Source organism: Oncorhynchus mykiss, chromosome 8, assembly GCF_057628025.1.
Source record: "Oncorhynchus mykiss isolate SJ-2025 chromosome 8, ASM5762802v1, whole genome shotgun sequence".
NCBI lineage: Eukaryota > Metazoa > Chordata > Actinopteri > Salmoniformes > Salmonidae > Oncorhynchus > Oncorhynchus mykiss.
The window spans coordinates 62,836,162-62,860,801 of record NC_143029.1 but is presented as its reverse complement, the minus strand read 5'-3'; the positions used below and the strand labels follow the sequence as shown (position 1 = coordinate 62,860,801).

The 24,640-nt window shown below is 42.9% G+C and overlaps 1 protein-coding gene across 1 annotated transcript; it reads right to left on the bottom strand.

The window, feature by feature from the left end:
- Positions 1-96: 96 nt before the first annotated feature.
- On the bottom strand, positions 97-24,002 carry LOC110530951 (myb-related protein A). The gene is made up of 15 exons (XM_036985903.2): positions 23,901-24,002; positions 16,955-17,042; positions 16,786-16,867; positions 16,621-16,692; positions 16,418-16,510; positions 15,126-15,346; positions 14,605-14,788; positions 14,348-14,422; positions 9,180-9,401; positions 5,236-5,580; positions 3,472-3,611; positions 3,265-3,379; positions 2,809-2,928; positions 2,416-2,523; positions 97-2,257 (listed from the first exon to the last, which is right to left on the bottom strand). Exons 2-15 carry the CDS (start codon positions 16,990-16,992, stop codon positions 1,979-1,981), a joined length of 2,094 nt encoding a protein of 697 aa, XP_036841798.2. The 5' UTR covers positions 16,993-17,042; positions 23,901-24,002; the 3' UTR covers positions 97-1,978.
- Positions 24,003-24,640: the final 638 nt, after the last annotated feature.

Here is a 24,640-nt window from a genome sequence, read left to right as displayed (position 1 = left end):
GCCGTCTTCATAGTATGATTGAGCTTCCTGCCCACCCAGTCTTCAGGCACTCACAAGCAAAACACACTCCTCTACAGTGGGAACTTACTGCAACACAAGCTAATAGTTTTAGCGTTTTATTATTACCAAACTGAGGTACATGTGCACAAGTTGGCAGTGACTCTATACACAGGTGACATGTGCCATATAAAAACTGTGAAAAACAAATGTGTATAATTTCTATTTTATAGAAAGACCAAAGTGCTACATGTACATTTTTCCCTCCAAACCTAGAATTAGGAACAGGTTTAAAAATAAATAATATTACAGGTAAACAAAATGTTAAATCATATTACAATAAATCTTTACACAAAGATGCAGTACACTTGAAATTAACTTTGATTGGAATATCCTTCAGTTGCCCTAGTACTCCTATCAACTGAAACCTATTTGATATTTAGCTGGATCTATTACCTATTGCTAGCACAGGTTGATAAAATACTTCTTAAGGTGGGGTAAAACTAACACACCTCACTTCAGAATAAAATACTGTAGATCAACACTTGACTTTCTTAAAATGCCTTACAGAACTTTCTACATAATGTTTTATGACTTCAAATTAAAATCCATGTTTAAAACCTTGCTAAGAAAGGAATCAGTTTACATACCTATACTTTTACAATTTGAGTTACCGGTAAGTGAAATCCCAATACATAAAACAAACTCTTTGGACACCCAAGGAGCAAGTACTTTAACTTATGTACACCAACCAACTGCCAAAATGTTTATTAAAGTATGTTTGTCCCAGGCAGTGTTTCTCCAATGGCTTCTGACCCTCAGACATGCATGACCTGCTTTGTCTCAGTAGCAGCAGAACATGCACACAGTACTATGCCACAAAGCCCAACTCCATCACCCTTACTTCTGGTTAATAATAACAGTACATTCAATTATAACAAAATGTGTATGCTACATCCAAAGGAATACACAAATGTTGAAAACAATAAGTGCAATTTGCTTCTGCATAGACATCTGAGGTGGAAGACTGTAAACTGTGTTTGTAATAATATGGGACAAAATGTGAATATGGGGCAGGATGTGTTCTGTGAATTTTTTAATGCTTTCATCTCCAGGGAGAGAGAATAGATACTGCTATTGTCCAATTCAAAATAATTAGAACATGTTTACAGTCTGTGCAAAGAAGTAACAGTACATTTCTTTATAAGTTTTGAAAAGTATTTTCAGTATCTAACATGATTCACTGATGAAGTGTTAAAAAATGCCATTGAGGTGGGAGTTTTGTTTAGCGGTAAAACAGCATTAACACCATCAGATGTACAATATCAATATTATTTTTGATGAGAAAAGCTTCAAAGGCTTCTGCACAATAAATTACAGATTCTAATTTCTCTGTACCTTCAATGCAGAAAACATTCATTAAATGCTTCCACCTTTCTCTTGCTACAGTATACAACACATACACCACTTTTTATAGTGCAAAATCAACAGAGTTATGGTCTTTAAGGTTATTCAATACAAAATAACTTCAATGAATTGCTACCAGTATGGTTAATAGCCTACATATTGTTAAATCATTTTCCTATCACCCTGTAATTGAAAACAGACAAATAAAAACATCACAGGTGGTTGTTTTGTGTGAATCCATGGACAAAAAATAAAAGTAGGTAATATGATTTTTCCTACCTATAGTAAAATTGTCTAGTATTAGCATACCTCAAACTATCTTAGTGACTGTTAGCGAGCCTGGTCCAGATCTGTTTGTGCTCTCTTGCCAACTCCTATCGTCAGTGTCAAGCCAGAAAGCACATACAGTAGGACCAGGCTAACTGTTAGCTACTAAAGTTGTACTTACACAGGCAGCACAATTCTGATCTTTTGCCCAATTACTGGCAAAAATCTGATTGGTCAAAAGACCAATTAGTGGCAAATAAAATCAGAATTGGGCTGAATGTCTAAACACAGTAGTGTTGAGGTCCTGTCAGAGTACCAAGGTTCTGGAGGCACAGCCAGGTGTCTGGGAGCTGAGGAACTGTCTGGCCTGCTCAGCTACGATCATCTGATCATCAGTCTTCCCAAATACCACAGCATCCCACTCACAGTTGTCGTCTCTCCTCGGTGCGATGGTGTGGTGGGGCAGGTAACAGCATGGCTCCTCTCTCCCTGGTCCTACTCCAGGGGCTGGCGAGTACACCAGCTCCTCACAGCCCAACATGGACGACCTCAAGGGGGCGCTGGTCAGCAGGCTCTCCCCATGGATCTGAGACAATGTGAGAGACCTTTAAAGTACTGTCTCAGTCTTCAATGCTCTCTTAATCGTCCTTCACTCCCACCGTGGTTTGCCATCCTCATCTATAATAGTCTGTATGCATCTCATTTTCAGTGCTTCTGATGGCAACTTGAAAAGTGATATCTCACCTGTGCATTGTTGAAGTCTTCTTGGAAATAGAGTTGAGCACTGTGGCAGTCCTTATTCCAGGGTTCCACAGCCAGGGAATTCCTAACACTCCTGGACGATGGATCAACCTGGGTTACAAAACATGGAATGGATAAGACTGTAAAAAAAGTTGAATTCCATCTAAGTTTAATACTAATATATTTATTGAAAGGCACTTTGAAGTCTTTATCACGCAGGTTCTGGTCTATTTATTCTTTGTTTAGTCATTATCGTTGGTTTCTAGTTAAATGTGTCTTAAGCACCGCTATAGCCCTGACATAATTGCCAGGAGGTGACAAATAAAGTTGTTTGAATGGAATTACTTCATAATTACTGTGTACAAATCTCTATGGATGAATATGAGCTTCAGATACCTCATGTTTCCAGGAGGAGCAGAAGTCAGCCTGTGTTTCTGCATGAATTAACATATCAACCTTGTTTTCCACTCTAAGCACCTCTTCCTCCAGGTAGGCTAGGGACCTGGGCTGCTGCATCTAACAGAACACACACACCACACACACACACACACGCACGCACGCACGCACGCACGCACGCACGCACGCACGCACGCACGCACGCACGCACGCACGCACGCACGCACGCACGCACGCACGCACGCACGCACGCACGCACGCACGCACGCACGCACGCACGCACGCACGCACGCACGCACGCACGCACGCACGCACACACACACACACACACACACACACACACACACACACACACCTCAGGAAGAGTTACATAATACAACATCCCCTCACACACCAAATACAAAACAGATAATACAGACATGACTTATAAACGTTATTCCTGTGTTATAAATATACCATCATTTTCAGCTGGGACTGCATCTTCTCTTGGGTGGACGTGACAGTCTTGAATGGTGTTGGAGTTAGTGGCATGGGAAACATGATGGCTTTACGAACCTTGGGGGTCCTGAACCTTGTAAAACAGTCAGACAGTACATGCATATGAGAAAGCCTCTATTGGTGTAGGAGTGAAATATTGACACAGAACTGTTCTAGAAAACTCACCCAGCATTCTCCTTCTGATACTTGGTTGTTAACTCCTTCTGGAGGGGGGTGGTGTTGGCACGTTTGTGACCGCACACTGGGGTGGACGTCAGAGCTGGGTTTTCTAAAGTTAAATCCTCAACTCCAGACACGTTGAAAAACTACAGAGAAATACAGGGTAGTGTTTGTACCATATACGTATATCATATATCACAAATATACTCTATGGCAGGGGTCGGCAACAGGAGGCCCGTGGGCCCAAACCAGCACGCAAGTGATTTTCTTCGACCCCCAACGTTTTTAGCCCAACGTTTTTAGGGTTTTGAAATTTTTGTAAAAGAATTCTGCTAAAAATGAGCTTAATTTAGGGAATCTGTTTACCAATTATACCAATTTACCAATAAATGTAATCAAGGTATGAAAATTGTCATTTTCAAATCTATTTTTGGGCTTAGTTGTGGTCAATTTGCAGTGTACAAATTATTAGAATTATGTTCCGGACCCCCAACCATCCGCTACGACCAAAAATCGGGGTGTTGCTGAATCTAGTTGCTTACCCCTGCTCTACTGTATGCAGGCTATATGACAATCAAATTGTATTTGTCACATGCCCCAAATACAACAGGTGTATTTACCTTACCATGAAATGCTTACTTACAAGCCCTTAACCAACAATGCAGTTAAGATAAATAATAGTTAAGAAAATATGTACAAAATAAAAAAGTAACAATAACAAGGCTAAATACAGGGGGTACTGGTACCGAGTCAATGTGCGGGGGTACAGGTTAGTCGAGGTAATATGTACATGTAGCTAGGGGTAAAGTGACAATGCATAGATAATAAACAGCTGAAGAAAAATGCTAATAGTCCGGGTAGACATTTGATTAGCTGTTCTGCAGTCTTATGGCTTGGGGGTAAAAGCTGTTAAGAAGCCTTTTGGACATAGACTTGGCGCTCCGGGTGGCTGGAGTCTTTGGCCATTTTTAAGGCCTTCCTCTGACACCGCCTGGTATAGATGTCCTGGATGGCATGAAGCTTGGTCCCAGTGATGTACTGGGCCGTACGCACTACCCTCTGTAGCACCTTGCGGTTGGAGGCCGAGCAGTTGACATACCAGGCGGTGATGCAACCAGTCAAGATGCTCTTGATGTGTTGTTGCCTACCCTTACCACCTGGGGGTGGCCTGTCACAAAGTCCAGGATCCAGTTGCAGAGGGAAGTGTTTATTCCCAGGGTCCTTAGTTTAGTGAAGAGCTCTGAGCACACTATCGTGTTGAACGCTGAGCTGTTGTCAATGAACAGCATTCGCACGTAGGTGTTACTTTTGTCCAGGTGTGAAAGGGCAGTGTGGAGTGCAATAGAGATTGTGTCATCTGTGGCTCTGTCGGTGCCGTATGCAAATTAGAGTGGGTCTAGTGTTTCTGGGATGATGGTGTTGATGTGAGCCATGACCAGCCTTTTAAAGCAATTCATGTGCTACGGTTCGATAATCATTTAGCCAGGTTACCTTGGTGTTCTTGGGCACAGGGACTATGGTGGTCTGCATGAAACATGTAAGTATTACAGACTGTCAGGTACAGGTTGAAAATGTCAGTGAAGACACTTGCAAGTTGGTCAGCGCATGCTCTGAGTATACGTCCTTGTAATCCGTCTTGGCCTGCGGCCTTGTGAATGTTGACCTGTTTAAAGGTCTTACAAAACAATGTATAGCATAAATCATAGATCAGTGGTTTGCATAATTACTTGATGGTATTAGATTATACGTTACCTAGTCAGGACATCCTACCTGGGAGGGAGAGAATGGCAGTGCTTTGACATGAGTGACGCTAGGTGAGGTGGTGCTGTTGTCCAAAAAGGAGGTGCTGTGACACTGACTGGCAGGGTACTGCTCCCCCCTCTCCCTCCTCTTCAGGATGGAGGGAGGTGTGCTCAGCTTAGTCACGGTGGGTGAAGAGGCAGGGATCAGTTCAGTGTATTTCTCACTCAGGTCCATTATGACTGAGTCCTCAAAATGGTAGCTAGCTCCTTCTGGCACCCCCACTTGAGAGACAGACAACATCACTTCCTGTTTCAGGGGCGAGGTCATTTCCTTCAAGCTGAAACTGGTCACCTCGCTCCAAGCCACTGGGTCCTACAGGGTCAAATAAGAATTCAAGAATGTTTTTACAAGATTATAACACAATGACTATGCTTAATTTTATTTGGATTGTTAACCAGAATTACACAATTTAACAGTTATCTGCATGTTCAATAACCTTAATCTATGAATATGACACACTTGACAGCATGAAAAAAACTGAGCCAGTGCTTCGTTTGAAAATAAACATGAGAGACAGGAGGAAAAAAAGCAGAAATAACTTCACAGACTTAAATAGACAACATTTTGTAGTATTATATTGTATCTATGTGCCATACTGAGTCAGCCACAACAGGGAGACAGGAGGAGCTCACCATATAAATAGAATGACTATAATTTTAATTTGACAAAAAATGTATTAATTAATAAAACACTTTTCTCACCATAATTCCTCTTGGATCACGAAGATCAGGATCTGTTTTTATCGATTTCATAATGATTGTTATGTTTATTGATCAGATATGATGCATTTTACCACAATATCAACAAATACTAATGCAAAAATTCTCATTAAAGCAAGTCTTTGAAGTCCAAAAAAAGTTAAACAAATCAATTTCTAATATTTTTTATAATAAAAAGGCCTGACACTGAAAACAAATATTTAGAATGTAATTATTAAAATTAATTTTGGAATTTTTCCACAACACATAACCTTTTCTGAATCTATTTTTGTTGTTGTCATAACTGTTTTTTTTTAAGGTACACATATTTGGATAAAGTACAAAAGTTACAGATTAAGCCAAAATTTCTAAAGTATACATTTTCTTTATCCTAATATTTTCTAAATATTGGTCCATTACGTGAATAATAAACAGGTTTCAGAGATGAGAATGCATGTTTTGGTAATGAGTGTTTCATAGTTCGCCATTGAAAAACTGTACCGAGCTCTATTAGAGACAAATCAACCCAATAAATCATCACACTGTGTCATTTGTCAATCCCAAATGACTTGCATAAAACTCAAATCACTGAAAACGCAATTGACTAAAGACCCATGATTTTAGCATAAGTACACTGAACAAAAATATAAAACTCAACAGGTAAAGTGTTAGTCCCATGTTTCATGAGCTGAACTAAAAGATCCTTGAAATGTTCCACATGCACAAAAAGCATATCTCTCAAATGTGCAAAAATCCAATAAAAAAAATTGAATCAAATTTTATATTTGTCACATACACATGTTTAGCAGATGTTATTGCGTGTGTAGCGAAATGCTTGTGTTTCTAGCTCCAACAGTGCAGTAATATCTAACAGTTAATATCTAACAATTTCACAATAATACACACAAATCTAAAATAAAGGAATGTAATTAAGAATATATAAATATTTGGATAAGCAATGTCAGAGCGACATGGAAGAAGATAAAGTAGGATAGGATAGAATACAGTATATACATATGAATTGAGTAATGCAAAATATGTAAACATTATTAAAGTGACTAGGTGTTCCATTTTTAAAGTGGCCAGTGATTTCAGCAGACTCTAATGTGCTAGTGATGGCAATCTGGTTTCAGAGCTGGTTATGGGTGCACCTCAGCCACGCTCAAGGTCCTAAACGATATCATAACCGCCATCGATAAGAGAGAATACTGTGCAGCCGTATTCATCAACTTGGCCAAGGCTTTCGACTCTGTCAATCACCACATTCTTATCGGCAGACTCAACAGCCTTGGTTTCTCAAATGACTGCCTCACCTGGTTCACCAACTACTTCTCTGATAGAGTTCAGTGTGTCAAATCGGAGGGCCTGTTGTCTGGGCCTCTGGCAGTCTCTATGGGGGTGCCACAGGGTTCAATTCTCGGGCCGACTCTCTTCTCTGTATACATCAATGATGTCGCTCTTGCTGCTGGTGATTCTCTGACCCACCTCTACGCAGACGACACCATTCTGTATACTTCTGGCCCTTCTTTGGGCACTGTGTTAACTAACCTCCAGATGAGCTTCAATGCCATACAACTCTCCTTCCATTGCCTACAACTGCTCTTAAATGCAAGTAAAACTAAATGCATGCTCTTCGACCGGGCAATGCCCACACCTGCCCGCCCATCCAGCATCACTACTCTGGACGGTTCTGACTTAGAATATGTGGACAACTACAAATACCTAGGTGTCTGGTTAGACTGTAAACTCTCCTTCCAGACTCACATTAAGCATCTCCAATCCAAAATTAAATCTAGAATCGGCTTCCTATTTCGCAACAAAGCATCCTTCACTCATGCTACCAAACATACCCTCGTAAAACTGACCATCCTACCGATCTTCAACGATGTCATTTACAAAATAGCCTCCAACACTCTACTCAACAAATTGGATGCAGTCTATCACAGTGCCATCCGTTTTGTCACCAAAGCCCCATATACTACCCACTACTGCGACCTGTACACTTTCGTTGGCTGGCCCTCGCTTCATACTCGTCGCCAAACCCACTGGTTCCAGGTTATCTACAAGTCTCTGCTAGGTAAAGCCCCGCCTTATCTCAGCTCACTGGTCACCCTAGTAGCACCCACCCGTAGCACGCGCTCCAGCAGGTATATCTCACTGGTCACTCCCAAAGCCAATTCCTCCTTTGGCCGCCTTTCCTCCCAGTTCTCTGCTGCCAATGGCTGGAACGAACTTAAAAAATTACTGAAGCTGGAAACTCATATCTCCCTAACTAGCTTTAAGCACCAGCTGTCAGAGCAGCTCACAGATCACTGCACCTGTACATAGCCCATCTGTAATAAAGCCCATCCAACTACCTCATCCCCATACTGTATTTATTTATTTATCTTGCTCCTTTGCACCCCAGTATCTCTACTTGCACATTCATTTTCTGCACATCAATCACTCCAGTGTTTAATTGGTATATTGTAATTACTTCGCCACCATGGCCTATTTATTGCCTTTACCTCCCTTATCTTACCTCAATTGCACACAATGTATGTATTATAGATATATTTTTTTCTACTGCATGTTTTTTTCATTCCATGTGTAACTCTGTGTTGTTGTATGTGTCAAACTGCTTTGCTTTATTCTTGGCCAGGTCGCAGTTGTAAATGAGAACTTGTTCTCAACTAGCCTACCTGGTTAAATAAAGGTGAAAGTAAAAAAATAAAAGACATTAAATGAACTTGTGCTCATCTAAAGGACTACTCCTCTAGATAATGCATCATGTGTGTATAAAACTCGAATAAAAAAATTATTGGAGTTTTTACAGCAATTTGAAAAAAGTTTATGGTAATGACAAACATGTCCACAGACACTGTTTTTACATAATTAATATTTTAGTAAAATGTAAACTTCACCTAGCATAAAAAAAATCTGCAACATATTTAGTTTTGTATTCAAATAAGTTGGGTTTATCTAAAGTAAAATTGTATAAAATGCCCAGAGGATGATGTAATATGGATGCTTTTTGGCAATAAGAATTTGGGCTGAAAATGTACAAAATTCAGACGAAAATGTAAAATGTATTTAAAATGAGACACAGTGCCATAAACTAGGCAACATAGTCTTCAGAATGATAGTTGATTGTTGCAGATGGATCATGGTTTTTCTAACAAATTTTGCTACTTCCATGGTTAAAAGTGCTTTCATGAGAATCACCCAACTGACCGAGTCTATGAGCTCAAGAGTCTCTGCGAACTCGGGGATGGTTTGTAGGGAGGAGAGGACAGCGCTTGCCTCCACGGCCAGGAACCTGCTGGGAGACACAGGAGTGTAGACAGCCGAACCACGGCCCTCCATACTCTGGTTCCCCAAGCTGCTCAGGGTCGTGTTGGTCAGACCGTCGTCTGTCAGGCTGCTGGACCAGCTGGAGTAGTGAGCTTCTGTGTTCTGTGGAGATGGAGAAAGAGGGGGGGCAGAGAAAGATCAGCTTTGGTCCAGTTCGTCACATGCGGATTGCTAAAGGCATCAGCATGCTTAAGCTCGGCTGGCGCCTAGCAAAACTTGTCTAGTCGAACTGAACGAGTATACTCGCATACTCTCTTCAAAGACCTTGAAAAAAAATTGAAAAATAGTGGCAATAGTACGGTTTGTCCATTTTGAGACACCGTAGCCAGTATACACTTCCTCAAAATAGTCCAAATTAATCTAAGATAACTCATTAATTTTGACGTTTTTGCCGAGATCTTAGTCAAGCAATTTTACATCTAACTAAGATGTATGGTGCAGTATTTCTCAACGAAAAAATGTGCATGAAAACGAGTCGTCTCTCGTTGAACGACAACAAAGACTTTATTGATGAATCCCTACTTTTGACCAATCACCGACGAAGGGAAGTAAGCTTTGGCTTCGAACTCAAATCAAATAAATTTTATTTGTCACATACACATGGTTAGCAGATGTTAATGCGAGTGTAGCGAAATGTTTTTGCTTCTAGTTCCGATAATGCAGTAATAACCAACAAGTAATCTAACCTAACAATTCCACAACTACTTCCTTATACACACAAGTGTAAAGGGATAAAGAATATGTACATTAAGATATATGAATGAGTGATGGTACAGAACGGCATAGGCAAGATGCAGTAGATGGTATTGAGTACAGTATATACATTTGAGATGAGTAATGTAGGGTATGTAAACATAAAAGTGGCATTGTTTAAAGTGGCTAGTGATACATGTATTACATAAAGATGGCAAGATGCAGTAGATGATATAGAGTACAGTATATACATATACATATGAGATGAGTAATGTAGGGTATGTAAACATTATATTAAGTGGCATTGTTTAAAGTGGCTAGTGATATATTTTTTACATCAATTTCCATTATTAAAGTGAGCTGGAGTTGAGTCAGTATGTTGGCAGCAGCCACTAAATGTTAGTGGTGGCTGTTTAACAGTCTGATGTCCTTGAGATAGAAGCTGTTTTTCAGTCTCTCGGTCCCTGGTTTGATGCACCTGTACTGACCTTGCCTTCTGGATGAGAGCAGGGTGAACAGTCAGTGGCTCAGGTGGTTGTTGTCCTTGATGATCTTTATGGCCCTCCTGTGACATCGGGTGGTGTAGGTGTCCTGGAGGGCAGGTAGTTTGCCCACGGTGATGCGATGTGCAGACCTCACAACCCTCTGGAGAGCCTTACGGTTGTGGGCGGAGCAGTTGCCGTACCAGGCGGTAATACAGCCCGACAGGATGCTCTTGATTGTGCATCTGTAGAAGTTTGTGAGTGCTTTTGGTGACAAGCCAAATTTCTTCAGCCTCCTGAGGTTGAAGAGGCGCTGCTGCGCCTTCTTCACAACGCTGTCTGTGTGGGTGGACCAATTCAGTTTGTCCGTGATGTGTACGCCGATAAACTTAAAACTTCCCACCTTCTCCACTACTGTCCCGTCGGTGTGGATAGGGGGCTGCTCCCTCTGCTGTTTCCTGAAGTCCACAATAATCCCTTTCTATTGTTGACGTTGAGTGTGAGGTTATTTTCCTGACACCACACTCCGAGGGCCCTCACCTCCTCCCTGTAGGCCGTCTCGTCGTTGTTGGTAATCAAGCCTACCACTGTAGTGTCGTCCGCCAACTTGATGATTGAGTTGGAGGCGTGCATGGCCATGCAGTCGTGGGTGAACAGGGAGTACTGGAGAGGGCTCAGAACGCACCCTTGTGGGGTCCCAGTGTTGAGGATCAGCGGGGTGGAGATGTTGTTACCTACCCTCACCACCTGGGGGCGGCCCATCAGGGAGTCCAGTACCTAGTTGCACAGGGTGGGGTCAAGACCCAGGGTCTCGAGCTTGATGACGAGTTTGGAGGGTACTATGGTGTTAAATGCTGAGCTGTTGTCGATGAACAGCATTCTCACATAGGTATTCCTCTTGTCCAGATGGGTTAGGGCAGTGTGCAGTGTGGTTGCGATTGCGTCGTCTGTGGACCTATTGGGGCGGTAAGCAAATTGGAGTGAGTCTAGGGTGTCAGGTAGGGTGGAGGTGATATGGTCCTTGACTAGTCTCTCAAAGCACTTCATGATGACGGAAGTGAGTGTAGTTGTTTAGCTCAGTTACCTTAGCTTTCAGGAACAATGGTGGCCCTCTTGAAGCATGTGGGAACAGCATACTGGGATAAGGATTGATTGAATATGTCCATAAACACACCAGCCAGCTGGTCTGCTCTGAGGACACGGCTGGGGATACCGCCTGGGCCTGCAGCCTTGCGAGGGTTAACACGTTTAAATGTTTTACTCACGTCGGCTGCAGTGAAGGAGAGTCCACAGGTTTTGGTAGCAAAGAAGTTATTTAGTCTGTCTGGGAGCAAGACATCCTGGTCCGCGACGGGGCTGGTTTTCTTTTTGTAATCCGTGATTGACTGTAGACACTGCCACATACCTCTTGTGTCTGAGCCGTTGAATTGCAACTCTACTTTGTCTCTATACTGACGCTTAGCTTGTCTGATTGCCTTGCGGAGGGAATAGCTACATTGTTTGTATTCGGTCATGTTTCCGGTCACCTTGCCCTGGTTAAAAGCAGTGGTTTGCGCTTTCAGTTTCGCGCGAATGCTGCCATCAATCCACGGTTTCTGGTTTGGGAATGTTTTAATAGTTGCTGTGGGTACGACATTGCCGATGCACTTTCTAATGAACTCGCTCACCGAATCAGCGTATTCATCAATTTGTTGTTGGATGCAATGCGGAACATATCCCAATCCACGTGATCGAAGCAGTCTTGAAGCGTGGAATCAGATTGGTCGGACCAGCGTTTAACAGACCTGAGAGCGGGAGCTTCTTGTTTTAGTTTCTGTCTGTAGGCTGGAAGCAGCAAAATGGAGTCGTGGTCAGCTTTTCTGAAAGGAGGGCGGGGGAGGGCCTTATATGCGTCGCGGAAGTTAGAATAACAATGATCCAGGGTTTTACCAGCCCTGGTTGCGCAATCGATATGCTGATATAATTTAGGGAGTCTTGTTTTCAGATTAGCCTTGTTAAAATTTATACGGCTGTGATTATATATACGGGAATATTATATATATGGGAATATATAAGGCTGTGATTATAATCGAAGAGAATTCCCTTGGTAGATAATGCAGTCGACATTTGATTGTGAGGAATTCTAAGTCAGGTGAACAGAAGGACTTGAGTTCCTATATGTTGTTATGATCACACCACGTATCGTTAATCATAAGGCATACTTCCCCCGCCCCTTTTCTTACCAGAAAGATGCTTGTTTCTGTCGGGGCGATGCGTGAAGAAACCAGCTGGCTGCACCAACTCCGATAGCGTCTCTCGAGTGAGTCATGTTTCCGTTAAGCAAAGAACGTTAGTCTCTGATGTCTCTCTGGAAGGCAACCCTTGCTCGGATTTCATCAACCTTGTTGTCAAGAGACTGGGCATTGGCGAGTAGTATGCTAGGGAGTGGTGTGCGATGTGCCCGTCTCCGAACCCTGACCAGAAGACCGCTACGTTTGCCCCCTTTACGGCGACGTTGTTCAAGTTTGCCGGCAGGGATCCGATCCATTGTCCTGGGTGGAAGGCAAAACACAGGATCCGCTTCGGGAAAGTCATATTCTTGGTCGTAATGATGGTGAGTTGACGTTGGTCTTATATTCAGTAGTTCCTCCCAACTGTATGTAATGAAACCTAAGATTACCTGGGGTACCAATGTAAGAAATAACAAGTAAAAAAACAAAATACTGCACAGTTTCTTAGGAACGCGAAGCGAGGCGGCCATCTCTGTCTGCGCCGGAAGTAAGAACTTCGGCTTACCTCCAGAAAAAATGCTGTGTGCCTGTACAGCCGAAAAAACCAAAGTCCAAAATATATGCACAAACTCTTCCAAACTGTTTCGGCTGGGAAGCAAGCGGACTCCTTAATGCTGAAAGCGCCGCATAAGCAAGCCGTACAAAACACCCTGGAACAGGGCTACGGAAAGGTCAGAACCAATGATAATTAGGACGATGAGTTTTCCTGACCATGAGATCTGGCCAGGAAAAACTTTGGGCCCTAACCATGAGGTGTACATTTACCAAAGTAAATGTAATGAGTGGACATAAGGGTGGACATTGGCAGGAGCCTCACCTTCATGCCGAAACTTAAACATGAACTGTGCATTTTTTCATTCATCTATCCAAAGAAGCCTCACATGTGCTGTGAACAGCTAGCCTGGGTGCCAGTAGGGGCAGCTAGCTAACTGGGGGTGTGTAGCTAATTAATCATGGGTGAATGGCTGGCTAACACGGGGTGAGTGGATGGCTAACCCGGGAGTGAGCGAATGGCTAACCTGGGGGTGAGCGAACGGCTAACCCGGGGGTGAGCGAACGGCTAACCCGGGGGTAAGCGGCTAGCTAACCGGGGATGAGTGGCTAACTAACCGGGGGTGAACGGCTAGCTAACCGGGAGTGAACGGCTGGCTAACCGGGAGTGAACGGGTGGCTAACCGGGAGTGAACGGCTAGCTATCCGGGGGTGAGATGGGGGATGGGCAGCCGGTGGGGAGGGTGGTAGGGTGGAGTTCTAGAACATACTACACATACGTGTTCCTTCTCACACATCCTTCTTACACATGAGGCTTGTCGTCTCCTGACTTCGCTCTCGGCTGCCATGAGGAGCAGCTCGAGTTCCTTAATTCTCTGCTCTTTGTTGGAGGAGCCATCAGTGAACGACTGCTGGGGTACACGCAGTCCAGGAGAGATTGGAAAAACACCTGATTTATAAGTCTTATTCATCTCTTATCTTACATTGGATGCTGAATTACAGAGGAGGAACTACTATACATTGTTGGGAGGGAAGGAGTTCACTTGCAACATGGTTGAGCTAAGGTGATTGAGTGCAGAGAGCTGCTTGAGTGCAGAGAGCGGATACTCACCGGGACAAGGAAAGAGGTTTCAGGAACACTGTCCATGTATTGGCTATTCAACAAGCCAAGGGAATATCCTGAAATCTGCCAAAACACACATTCACAACGCCAACATTGTAATAAAATGAACAAACCGTTTGGGACTGATTTCATCCTGATTTCAGTGATTTTCAGTCGATTTTAGTGAAATTTGATTTTCAATTCAGAATGATATTAGGCTATTCTTCAACCTAGTTGCTTGTGCTGATTGGTAAATCTGTGCTCACCTTTGTAGGGATAGTCATGAAATAGTGATTCTGTCTCCGCCAGGAGGAGCCGGAAGACTTGGTTCTTTTTTTGATGGAAGCCTTGGTCTTGTAGACCCGAGTCGGGACGTCCTGCAGATAGCCCTCATGCTCCACCTTCCTAAGCATGGTGGAGTTCCAGTGATTCTTTATAGAGTTGTCTGTCCTATGGGGGGATTCAGACCAAAGAAATGGAATTAGAACAATATTATGTTCTATATTGTCAACACTATATTTGTTGTTGCTTGTTATATATCCCTGCGATTCAGAAAAACAAAATATTTGATTAATCTCATGAGATTTCTACATATAAAGTCTGATGCCATTAGACACAGATACTGCGCCCAAAATATCATGCTATTCCCTACATTGTGAACCACTTTTGATCAGATCCCTATGGGCCCTTGTCAAAAGTAGTGAACTATATAGAGAATAGGGTGCCATTTGGAATGCAAACTGAGTGTTAAAGCCTGTTATAACAGTCGTTATAAAAGTGTTATTACCTGCCAGGCAGCAGCTTGGCTATCTCAGCCCAGCGGTTCCCGATACGTTTGTGAGCAGCGTATATGATTCGATCCTCCTCCTGAGTCCAGCACGACTTCTTCACCTCAGGGTTAAGGTGGTTGTGCCAGCGCTCCCGGCACTGCTTGCCGATACGCCCGTGCAGATGCTTGGCAATGATGGACCAGCGCTTGGGGCCATACCTGTGCACCAACTCGATGACCTGTGCACAGATACATTGACACACAGCAAGATTAATAATTTGTGAATGTTTGATACATACACACTACATGGACAAAAGTATGTGGACATGCCTTCAAATTTGTGGATTCAGCTCTTTCAGCCACACCTGTTGCTGAAAGGTGTATAAAATTGAGCACACAGCCATGCAATCTCCATAGACAAACATTGGCAGTAGAATGGCCTTACTGAAGTGCTCAGTAACTTTCAACTTTCCAAGTCAGTTTGTCAAATTTCTGCCTTGCTAGAGCTGCCCCGGTCAATTGTAAGTGCTGTTATTGTGAAGTGGAAACGTACAGGAACAACAACGGCTGAGCCGCAAAGCGATAGGCCACACAAGCTCACAGAAAGGGACCGCCACTGCTGAAGCGTGTAAAAATTGTCCTCAGCTGCAAAACTCACCACCAAGTTTCAAACTACTTCTGGAAGCAACTTCAGTACAATAACTGTTCATCGGGAGCTTCATGAAATGGGTTTCCATGGCCGAGCAGCCACAAACAAACCTAAGATCACCATGCGGAATGCCAAGCGTCGGATGGAGTGGTGTAACGCTTGCCACCATTGTACTCTGGAGCATTGGAAACACGTTCTCTGTAGTGATGAATCACACTTCACCATCTGTTTAGTGGAGGAGGAATAATAGTCTGGGGCTGTTTTTCATTGTTTGGGCTAGGCCCCTCAGTTCCAGTGAAGAGGAACTTTAATTCTATAGCGTACAATGACATTCTAGACGATTCTGTGCTTCCAACTTTGTGGCAACAGTTTGGGGAAGGCCTTTTCCTGTTTCAGCATGACAATTCCCCCGTGCACAAAGCAAGGTTAATCTAGAAATGGTTTGTTGAGATCGGTGTGGAAGAACTTGACTGGCCTGCACAGAGCCCTGACCTCAACCCCATCAAACACCTTTGGGATGAATTGGAACGCAGACTGCGAGCCAGGCCTAATTGCCCAAAATCAGTTCCCGACCTCACTAATGCTCGCAGCAATGTTGGAATGAGATGTTTGAGGAGCAGTGTACTTGGTAGACAGAAAACTGAATAGAAACTGTCTTCACCCTCTCATCCTCCTCCTTGGTCCATGGCCCTTTCACCAGCTCTGGGTTGAGCACCTTTTGCCATCGGTGCTGACACTGTGACTCAGATCTTTTCTGTCAGAATTAATAAATGCAAAAAAAGGAAGAAAACATCAGTCCTATATACGGATACACAAGGGACAAATATGTCAGAGTTGGGCATATTTTGTGTGGGTGATACTTACCTTGAAATTATCTGCTATCACATTCCAATCATCTGCTCCATGTTCATCCACAAGCCTCTTCAGCCTCTCATCCTTGTGATCACAAGGGAGAAAAATATTCAACATTATTTTCTTGGGAGTTGACTCAGCTACCACAGAAGACAACTCAGTCAGGAAATGACTTACCTCTTCCCTCGACCACTTGACTTTCTGCAAAGACTTCTTGGGACATTTCACCTCAATGCAGTCATGGTCATCCCCAACATCACTGAGAAACGAAGGACTAATAAGGTTAATATACAAGAGAGGAGCGGAGAATAATGTTTACAGTGAACAGACATCCCCTCAAACTTACCAAAGGTATCGACGTCTTCTGCTGCCGCTGCTAGTCATACTGTATCCTGTTCAAATTGTTTTTGTTATGCAGCAACCTTATTGACAAACTATGGAGAAAGCATACAAAGAGCAACAGATTTTGATTAAATGTAGTTTGCTGAAATAATAGATCAGATAAAATAGGTATGAAGGGCTTGCAGACTATTACGGATTACAAAGGTGGACCCAGCCGTGAGTTGCCCAGTGACGCAGACCTCCCAGACTAGCTAAATGCCTTCTATGCTTGCTTCGAGGTAAACAACACTGAGTCATACATGAAAGCCCTTGCTGTTCTGGACAAATGTGTGATCTCACTCACGTCAGCCACGGAGAGAAAGACTTTTAAACAGGTCAACACTCGCAAGGCTGCTGGGCCAGACGGAATACCAGGACGCGTTCTCAGTGCATGCACAGACCAACTTCACAGACATTTTCAACCTCTCCTTGTCCCAGTCTGTAATCCCAACATGTTTCAAGCTGACCACCATTATTCCTGTTCCAAATAACTCTAAGGTAACCTGCCTAAATGACTATTATCTGTAAATCATCATCCCAGATACCATGGACCCACTCCAATTCGCATACCGCCCCAACAGATCAACAGATGATGCAATCTCAATTGCACTTCACACTGCTCTCCCACCTGGACAAGAGGAATACCTATGTAAGAATGCTGTTCATTGAATACAGCTCAGTCTCAACACCATAATCCTTCCAAACTCATCACCAAGCTTAAGACCCTGGGACTGAATTCCTCCCTCTGCAACTGGATCCTGGACTTGCTGATGGGCCGCACCCAGGTGTTGAGGGTAGGCAACAACACTTCCGCCACACTGATCCTCAACACGGGGGCCCCCCTGGGTTGTGTGCTTAGTCCCTCCTGTACTATCTGTTCACCCACGCCTGCGTGGCTACGCACAACTCTGTGGCATATTGTATCGGAGGCCACGTGACCACTTAGGGGACGCACAGCCCACACAGAAGGGTAGGAGAGCGGGAGATCTCAGCTCAATGCACATTACTTGTACGGCTACGGTTAACTTGAATAAAGGACTTGTGTTTTAACCTCTTAAGTCGACCCTTTACTTTTTTGAACATTCTGTTAAAAATCGCGCAACATTTCAGCGTCCTGCTACTCATGCCAGGAATATAGTATATGCATATGATTAGTATGTGTGGATAGAAAACACTCTGACGTTTCTAAAACTGGTTAAATAATGTCTGTGACTATAACAGAACGTGAACAGCAAGCGAAATCCCAAGAAAAACCTGGTCACAAAAACCACAGAAAAGTATTAATCCGCCAGTCTCTGAATTGTTTATTGCAAGCAAAAATATATAGCAGGGAGCTTGCAGTTCCTACAACTTCCACACGATGTCGCCAAAAACGGCATTTTCATTGACAAAAATCCTTTGTGTAATGACAAATAGATCCTTCATTTCGTCCAGTATACAGGAAGAGATTTTTGGAAGAGAGAGAAAGGACAACGTTTTCTTGAGTAGCTGCTATTGAATACAGATCGCCCAGTGATCAATTTGATCGATTATTAACGTTTACAAATAACTAAAGTTGGGTTACAAAAGTAGGTTGAAGTGTTTTGTCAAAGAATATAGGCAACTTATATAATTTTAAAAAATGACGTTGCGTTTTGGAACGGAGCTTTTTCCTGAACCAGACAGGCTATACAAATTGATATTTTGGGCATACATGGACGGATTTAATCGGGAAAAAGACCCAATTGTGATGTTTATGGAACATATAGGAGTGCCAACAAAGAATATCATCAAAGGTAATGAATGTTTTATATTTTATTTCTGCGTTTTGTGCAGCGCCTGGCTACGCTAATTCTTTTGTTTACGTCCCCTTCAGGTATTTTGGGGTGTTGCATGCTATCAGATAATAGCTTCTCATGCTTTCGCCGAAAAGCATTTTAAAAATCTGACTTGTTGGCTAGATTCACAACGAGTGTAGCTTTAATTCAATACCCTGCATGTGTGTTTTAATGAACGTTTGAGTTTTAACGAGTACATTTAGCATTTAGCGTAGCGCATTTGCATTTCCAGGTGTCTAGATGGGACGTCTGCGTCTCGGGTGGGAGTAAGAGGTTTTAAGGAACAGTTGTTTTCTTTTGTATTTCTTAGACAAGAGGATACAACATGGTACCAGGAGTGACACAACTCACCTTTGACTCCTCCATCATCAAGTTGAAAAAGCTGAACAGTGCCAAGAGGCTTCACGTCAACTAGCTAACTTTAGCTATATAGCCACTGGTCTAACAGAGCATGCAGTGCACGTAGCTAGTCATTTTGCAGTGCTAGCTGGCTAACGACATTGAGCCACTAAAGCCTCCAACAGAACTGAAACTTCACAGCAAAGTTGAAGATCAATGGAATCGGTTCAAGCACTGTTTCACCCTCTGGCGGCGATAGGAGCAGTTGATAAAGACGTCGCACAGAAGGTCGCCCGGTTTCTCACAGTAGGTTGCTCGGACGCCACTGATGTCTACAACAGCTTTCAGCTAACGGATGAAGAGCAAGCGGATTATGAATTGGTATTAGCCAACTTTCAGACTTTTGAAAAAGACTGTTGAGGAATTTATTAGGGTCATGCACATTGGTGCTGTAGTTAGATTCTAAATCTCACAAGGTTCCGTTTGTCATAGTAAAGGGAGAAAAAAACAGCCATCATTGGGTTAAAGTCATGTAACTTACTTGGTCTGGTGAAATGGTTTCATACAGTGAATGGTTAAATTACTAATGTTGAGCATATTAGTCCAGAAGCTGATGTTTTTCAGGGAAAAATCATGGTGCAACACAAAATCGAGTTAGTGCAGTCAAATAGATCAGTGATCCATGCACTTAGGAAGGTACCACTAAGAGACCAGCTAAAAGCAGAGCTACTGAGGCTAGAGTCCTTAGATATCCTAGACAAAGTAGAAGAGCTTACTGAATGGGTCCACTCACTAGTAATAGTGGAGAGGAAAGACGACTCTCTCAGACTGTGTATGGATTCAAAAGAGCTAAACAGGTATGTAAAAAGGGAACACTTTCAGCTGCCTACCAGAGGGGAGATATTTGGGGACATAGTAGGTGCTAAATCATTCTCAAAGCTAGACACCTCCTTGGGGTTATGGAAGATCAGTCTAGACAAGGTGAATACAAGGCTTTGTACTTTCAATACTCATTTTGGTAGGTATTAATTTTAAAGGCTCCCGTTTGGTCTCACTTCAGCACCAAAAGTCTTTCATAGGACAGTTCAACAGATATTTGAGTGTGCCATGCACAAAAGTGTACATTGATGTCCTAATATGGGGTCAGATTCTTGAAGAGCACAACACAAGGTTGAAAGCAGCACTTGATCCAGCCACAGCTAATGGGCTAAAGCTAAACGCAGACAAATGTGAATTCCGAAAGACAGAAATAACCTTCTTGTGTGAAAAACTAACATGTGAAGGTATTCAGATAGACCAGAGCAAATTGACAGCCATCAAGAACATGCCACCGCCTACTTCAGGTGAGAGGTCTACTGTGTAAAACTACAGAATGGTGTTGGAACAGTAATCACCAGAAAGAGTTTGAGGAGCTCAGGGTATTAATCATAATGGCTCCAGTACCGAGAGTTCTACAGTATGATGAAAAGCGCAAAACCAAAATCTCAGCAGATGCCTCTAAAGCAGGTTTAGGTGCAGTGTTGTTACAGCAGTATGGCACTAGATGGCGCCTAGTCGCATATGCCTCCAGGGCTTTGACAACTTCTGAGTGTAACTATATTCAGATTGAGAAAGAGGCATTGGCACTGTCATAAGCGTGTGAGACATTCCATGTGTTTAACTATGGTAAAACAGTGTGAGCAAAAACAGATCTATTGCAAAGAAAAGTCTAAAATACACACCACCAAGGGTACAGAGACTGTTTCTAAAACTTCAGAAATATGACTTGCAACTTGAGTACAGACCGGGAAAAGAATTGTTAGTGGCACATTGTCCATAGCTTTTGACAGCTCAGAACCAAACCAGATATATGAGCAGGACGAGACCATACATGATAACCTTCAGAATGAGTTGCCCAGTCTCATAGATGAAATGTGGACAGTTATTTCACGTGCTACTGCAGAAGATGAATGTTTGTAAAAGGGTATTCAAGTCATAACATGTGGGTGGTCTGTACAAGGTATACCATAACCTTATGGTCAATACAGGGATGAGCTATCTGTACTTGATGGAATTCTGTTTAAGGGTTGAGGTATTGTGATACCAAGTGTGATACAGAAAAATATGTTGATCAAAATACACAAAGGCCATCTAGGGATGTAAAAGTCAAAATGACATGCAAAAGCAGTGTTATTCTGGCCCAAGATGAATGCTGATACAGAGCAGCCAGTCAAAGCTTGTGAAAAATGCCATAAATAGCAGTCAAAACAGAGCAGAGACAATGTGGGTTGAGGAAAAAGAGGTAATGAGACCATGGGGCAAAGTAGGAATAGATCTCTTTTCTCTTGAAGGCAAGAACTATGTTCTACTGATGGACTATTACTCTCATTACCCAGCGAGCTTTGCTGAAGGACATTCCTCATAGTCAGGTGTTAACTCACATTAAGTCATTCTTTGCTCGTCATGGGGTCGCAGAGGTAGTCCATATGGACAACGAATCAGTTCAACTTTCAGTGATTTTTCTAAACTGTACAGGTTCAAGCAATTTCACATCCAACCCACTGTGCCCACAGTCTAATGGGTTAGTCGAGTACGGTGTCAAAACAATGAAACTACTGCTTAAGAAAGTAATGTATCTAGCTTTGCTAAACTACAGGGCTACTCCACTAAAACATGGTCCGTCTCCCCGGAAGAGCTGTTGTTCAACAGGAAACTCAAAACTAGGTTGCCAGTACTCCTAGAAACAGACAGGACGACAAGATCATTCTTAACAAAGAGAGGGAAAAGAGTGAATAGAAAAGGTACTATGACACAGGGTCCAAGGTGCTCAGTGCGCTCAGTCCAAATGATAGGGTGAAAATGCATGAAGGATCGTTGAGGCCCAATGTGGTGAAAACAGTGGCAACCAGGTCATATGATGTAATGACACCTGAGGTAGTTACAGGTAGTTACATACCGGAGAAATAGGAGACACGTGTTCCGTGTACCTGAGTGTGAGTAAACAGACAGGCAAGAGAGTGACATTACAGGTCAGACAACGTCAAGCCCAGACACTCCTGTGTCAGACCCACCAGGGCTGCCTGTTGTAATGAGGCAGTCAGGTAAAGAAGTAAAAGCACCTCAGAGGCTGACTGAGGAAGTATAAATGTGTCATTGAAATGCAGTGTTCACTATGCAAAGAAGTGTAACCAGGATTTATAGAGAATTGTTATTGTAATTGCTTTATCAAGTTTGCTGACAACACAGCGGTGGTAGGCCTGATCACCGACAGTGACGAGACAGCTTATAGGGAGGACAGAGACCTGTCAATGTGGTGCCAGGACAACAACCTCTCACACAACATCAGCTAGACCAAGAAGCTAATTGTGGACTAGAGAAAACACGGGGGCGAGCACACCCCCATCCAAATCGATGGGGCTGTAGTGGACCGGGTCGAGAGCTAACATGGTCCTCTCACACTAGCACAGTCGTGAAGAAGGCACGACAGCGCCTCACCACCCTCACGAGGCTGAAAAGATTTGGCATAGCCCATCAGATCCTCAGGAACTTTTGCATGTGCACCATCGAAAGCATCCCGACTGGTTATATGGCCTGGTATGGCAACCGCTCTACAATCGACAGCAAGGCCCTAAAAAAGGGTGGTGCGGACAGCCCAGTGCGTCCCTGGGGGCAAGCTCCCAGCCATCCAAGACATTCATGCCAAACGGTGTCTGTTAGTGACCCAAAACATTTCCAAAGTCTCCACCCACCTGAGCCATGGGCTGTTTTCCCTGCTCCCGCCCAGTAGGCGGTGCTAAAGCATCGGGTCTCGGACCAATACGATCCGAGACAGCTTCTTTCCACAGGCCATAAGACTGTTGAATCGTTACTACACCTGCACTCTCAGACTATCCACACTGACTACCTGCTCTGTCTCTATGCTCAACGACAGGTCTCTACCATTCAGACACACACTGACACTCTTCTCATTCACGCATACACACTCATGCACCCACGTTCACCAGACTCACACCACTCTGGCTCCAATACCCAAGCCGACAAGGTGAAACATCTCTCGATGTGCCCTTGAGCAAGGCACTTAACCGTAATTTGATCCAGGGGTGCAGTACTACTTTAGCTGATCCTGTAAAACAACACATTTCACTGTGTATGTGACAATATACAGTATATATTTTTAAGTGATTACTATTAAGGTTCGCTGATGCTATATTGTTTATTATTATTACCACTAGTCTTTATCCTGCTATCAGCCACTTTCTACCGTCCTATTATTATGATTATTATTGGTATTTATCCTGCTGCTAGTCACTTTTACCCCTGCACATTGTAATAATGACCTGGATATAACTGCATGATCGTGCTTCTCTTTGCATTTTACGTGTATTCTTCTTATCTAACGGTATATTATTAGCTACCTTTATTTCTGCATTGTTGGAAAAGAGCTTACAAGTTAAACATTTCACTGTACTGTTTTACACCTGCTGTATCCTGTGCATGTGACAATACAACGTTTACACTTGAAACTAGGTGGATAGCTAGTAAGAAGCTAACGTCTGCAAATTAGCTAACTAATCAGTCTGGCTAGCTAAATCTAGCTATTCTTTGTTACGGTTAACGTTACTTAGCTGAGCCAGCTAGCTCAAATAACAATTTACAAAACAGCCTATGTTTGTTATTCATGTGGTTGACTTTATGACTGATCAAACACTATTCTATATTCTGTTTCCACCTCATGTCTTCATCTTGCTACTCACATCCCATCTCCTTGAGACTTACTTAAATTCTCCGTGGTGGTACAGTCTCTTGGGGGACAGAAATGTCTATCCCGCCGAATCTCGCGCCCACCCCGGTGCAGCGCACGCGGACCCTCTCCTCATTGGTCAGAATCGCAAAGTATCTGTCAAATCAGCCATGTGAAATGTATCAAATTACTTTTCAGGCAGCCGGGTATTTCAAAAGCCGACGACAACACCTGTATCACTAACAATAGCTTTGGGTCTACAAGTCATTCATGAAAATCATACAATTACATATGAACAGCCGAAAGCTGTATGCAGATGCAATGTTTTTTATATTTGAAAGTTGATGCAATTCTACCACCTGGTGGACTTTTGTAGTACAACGACAGATAACAGAGAACATTGCACGTATTATTGCGTATCATAAATCCAATTGATAGACTGTCACATTCTTGGCTGTGAGCCACAATGCAGTGAAATTAAGCTAAACCTGCTAAACTACAGACAAACATCGACGTGTAGCGTGGCACATACACATTCAATGGGTGCACAAAGCTCAAGGGATGATGGGATCAAGCATAGGCTGCTGAACAACTTGAGTTTCTGTACTGATCAAAGTATAGTACCATATAACGTATTATATAATACAAGTACAGCAGTCACTAGGAAACAAACTTTAAGATTATGAGATCTAGCATAGACTATTGATCAAGTGGGTCTACGTAGATTTTTTAAAAGTAAAAATATAAAGTGAATTCAAAGGCAAATAGTTAAGGC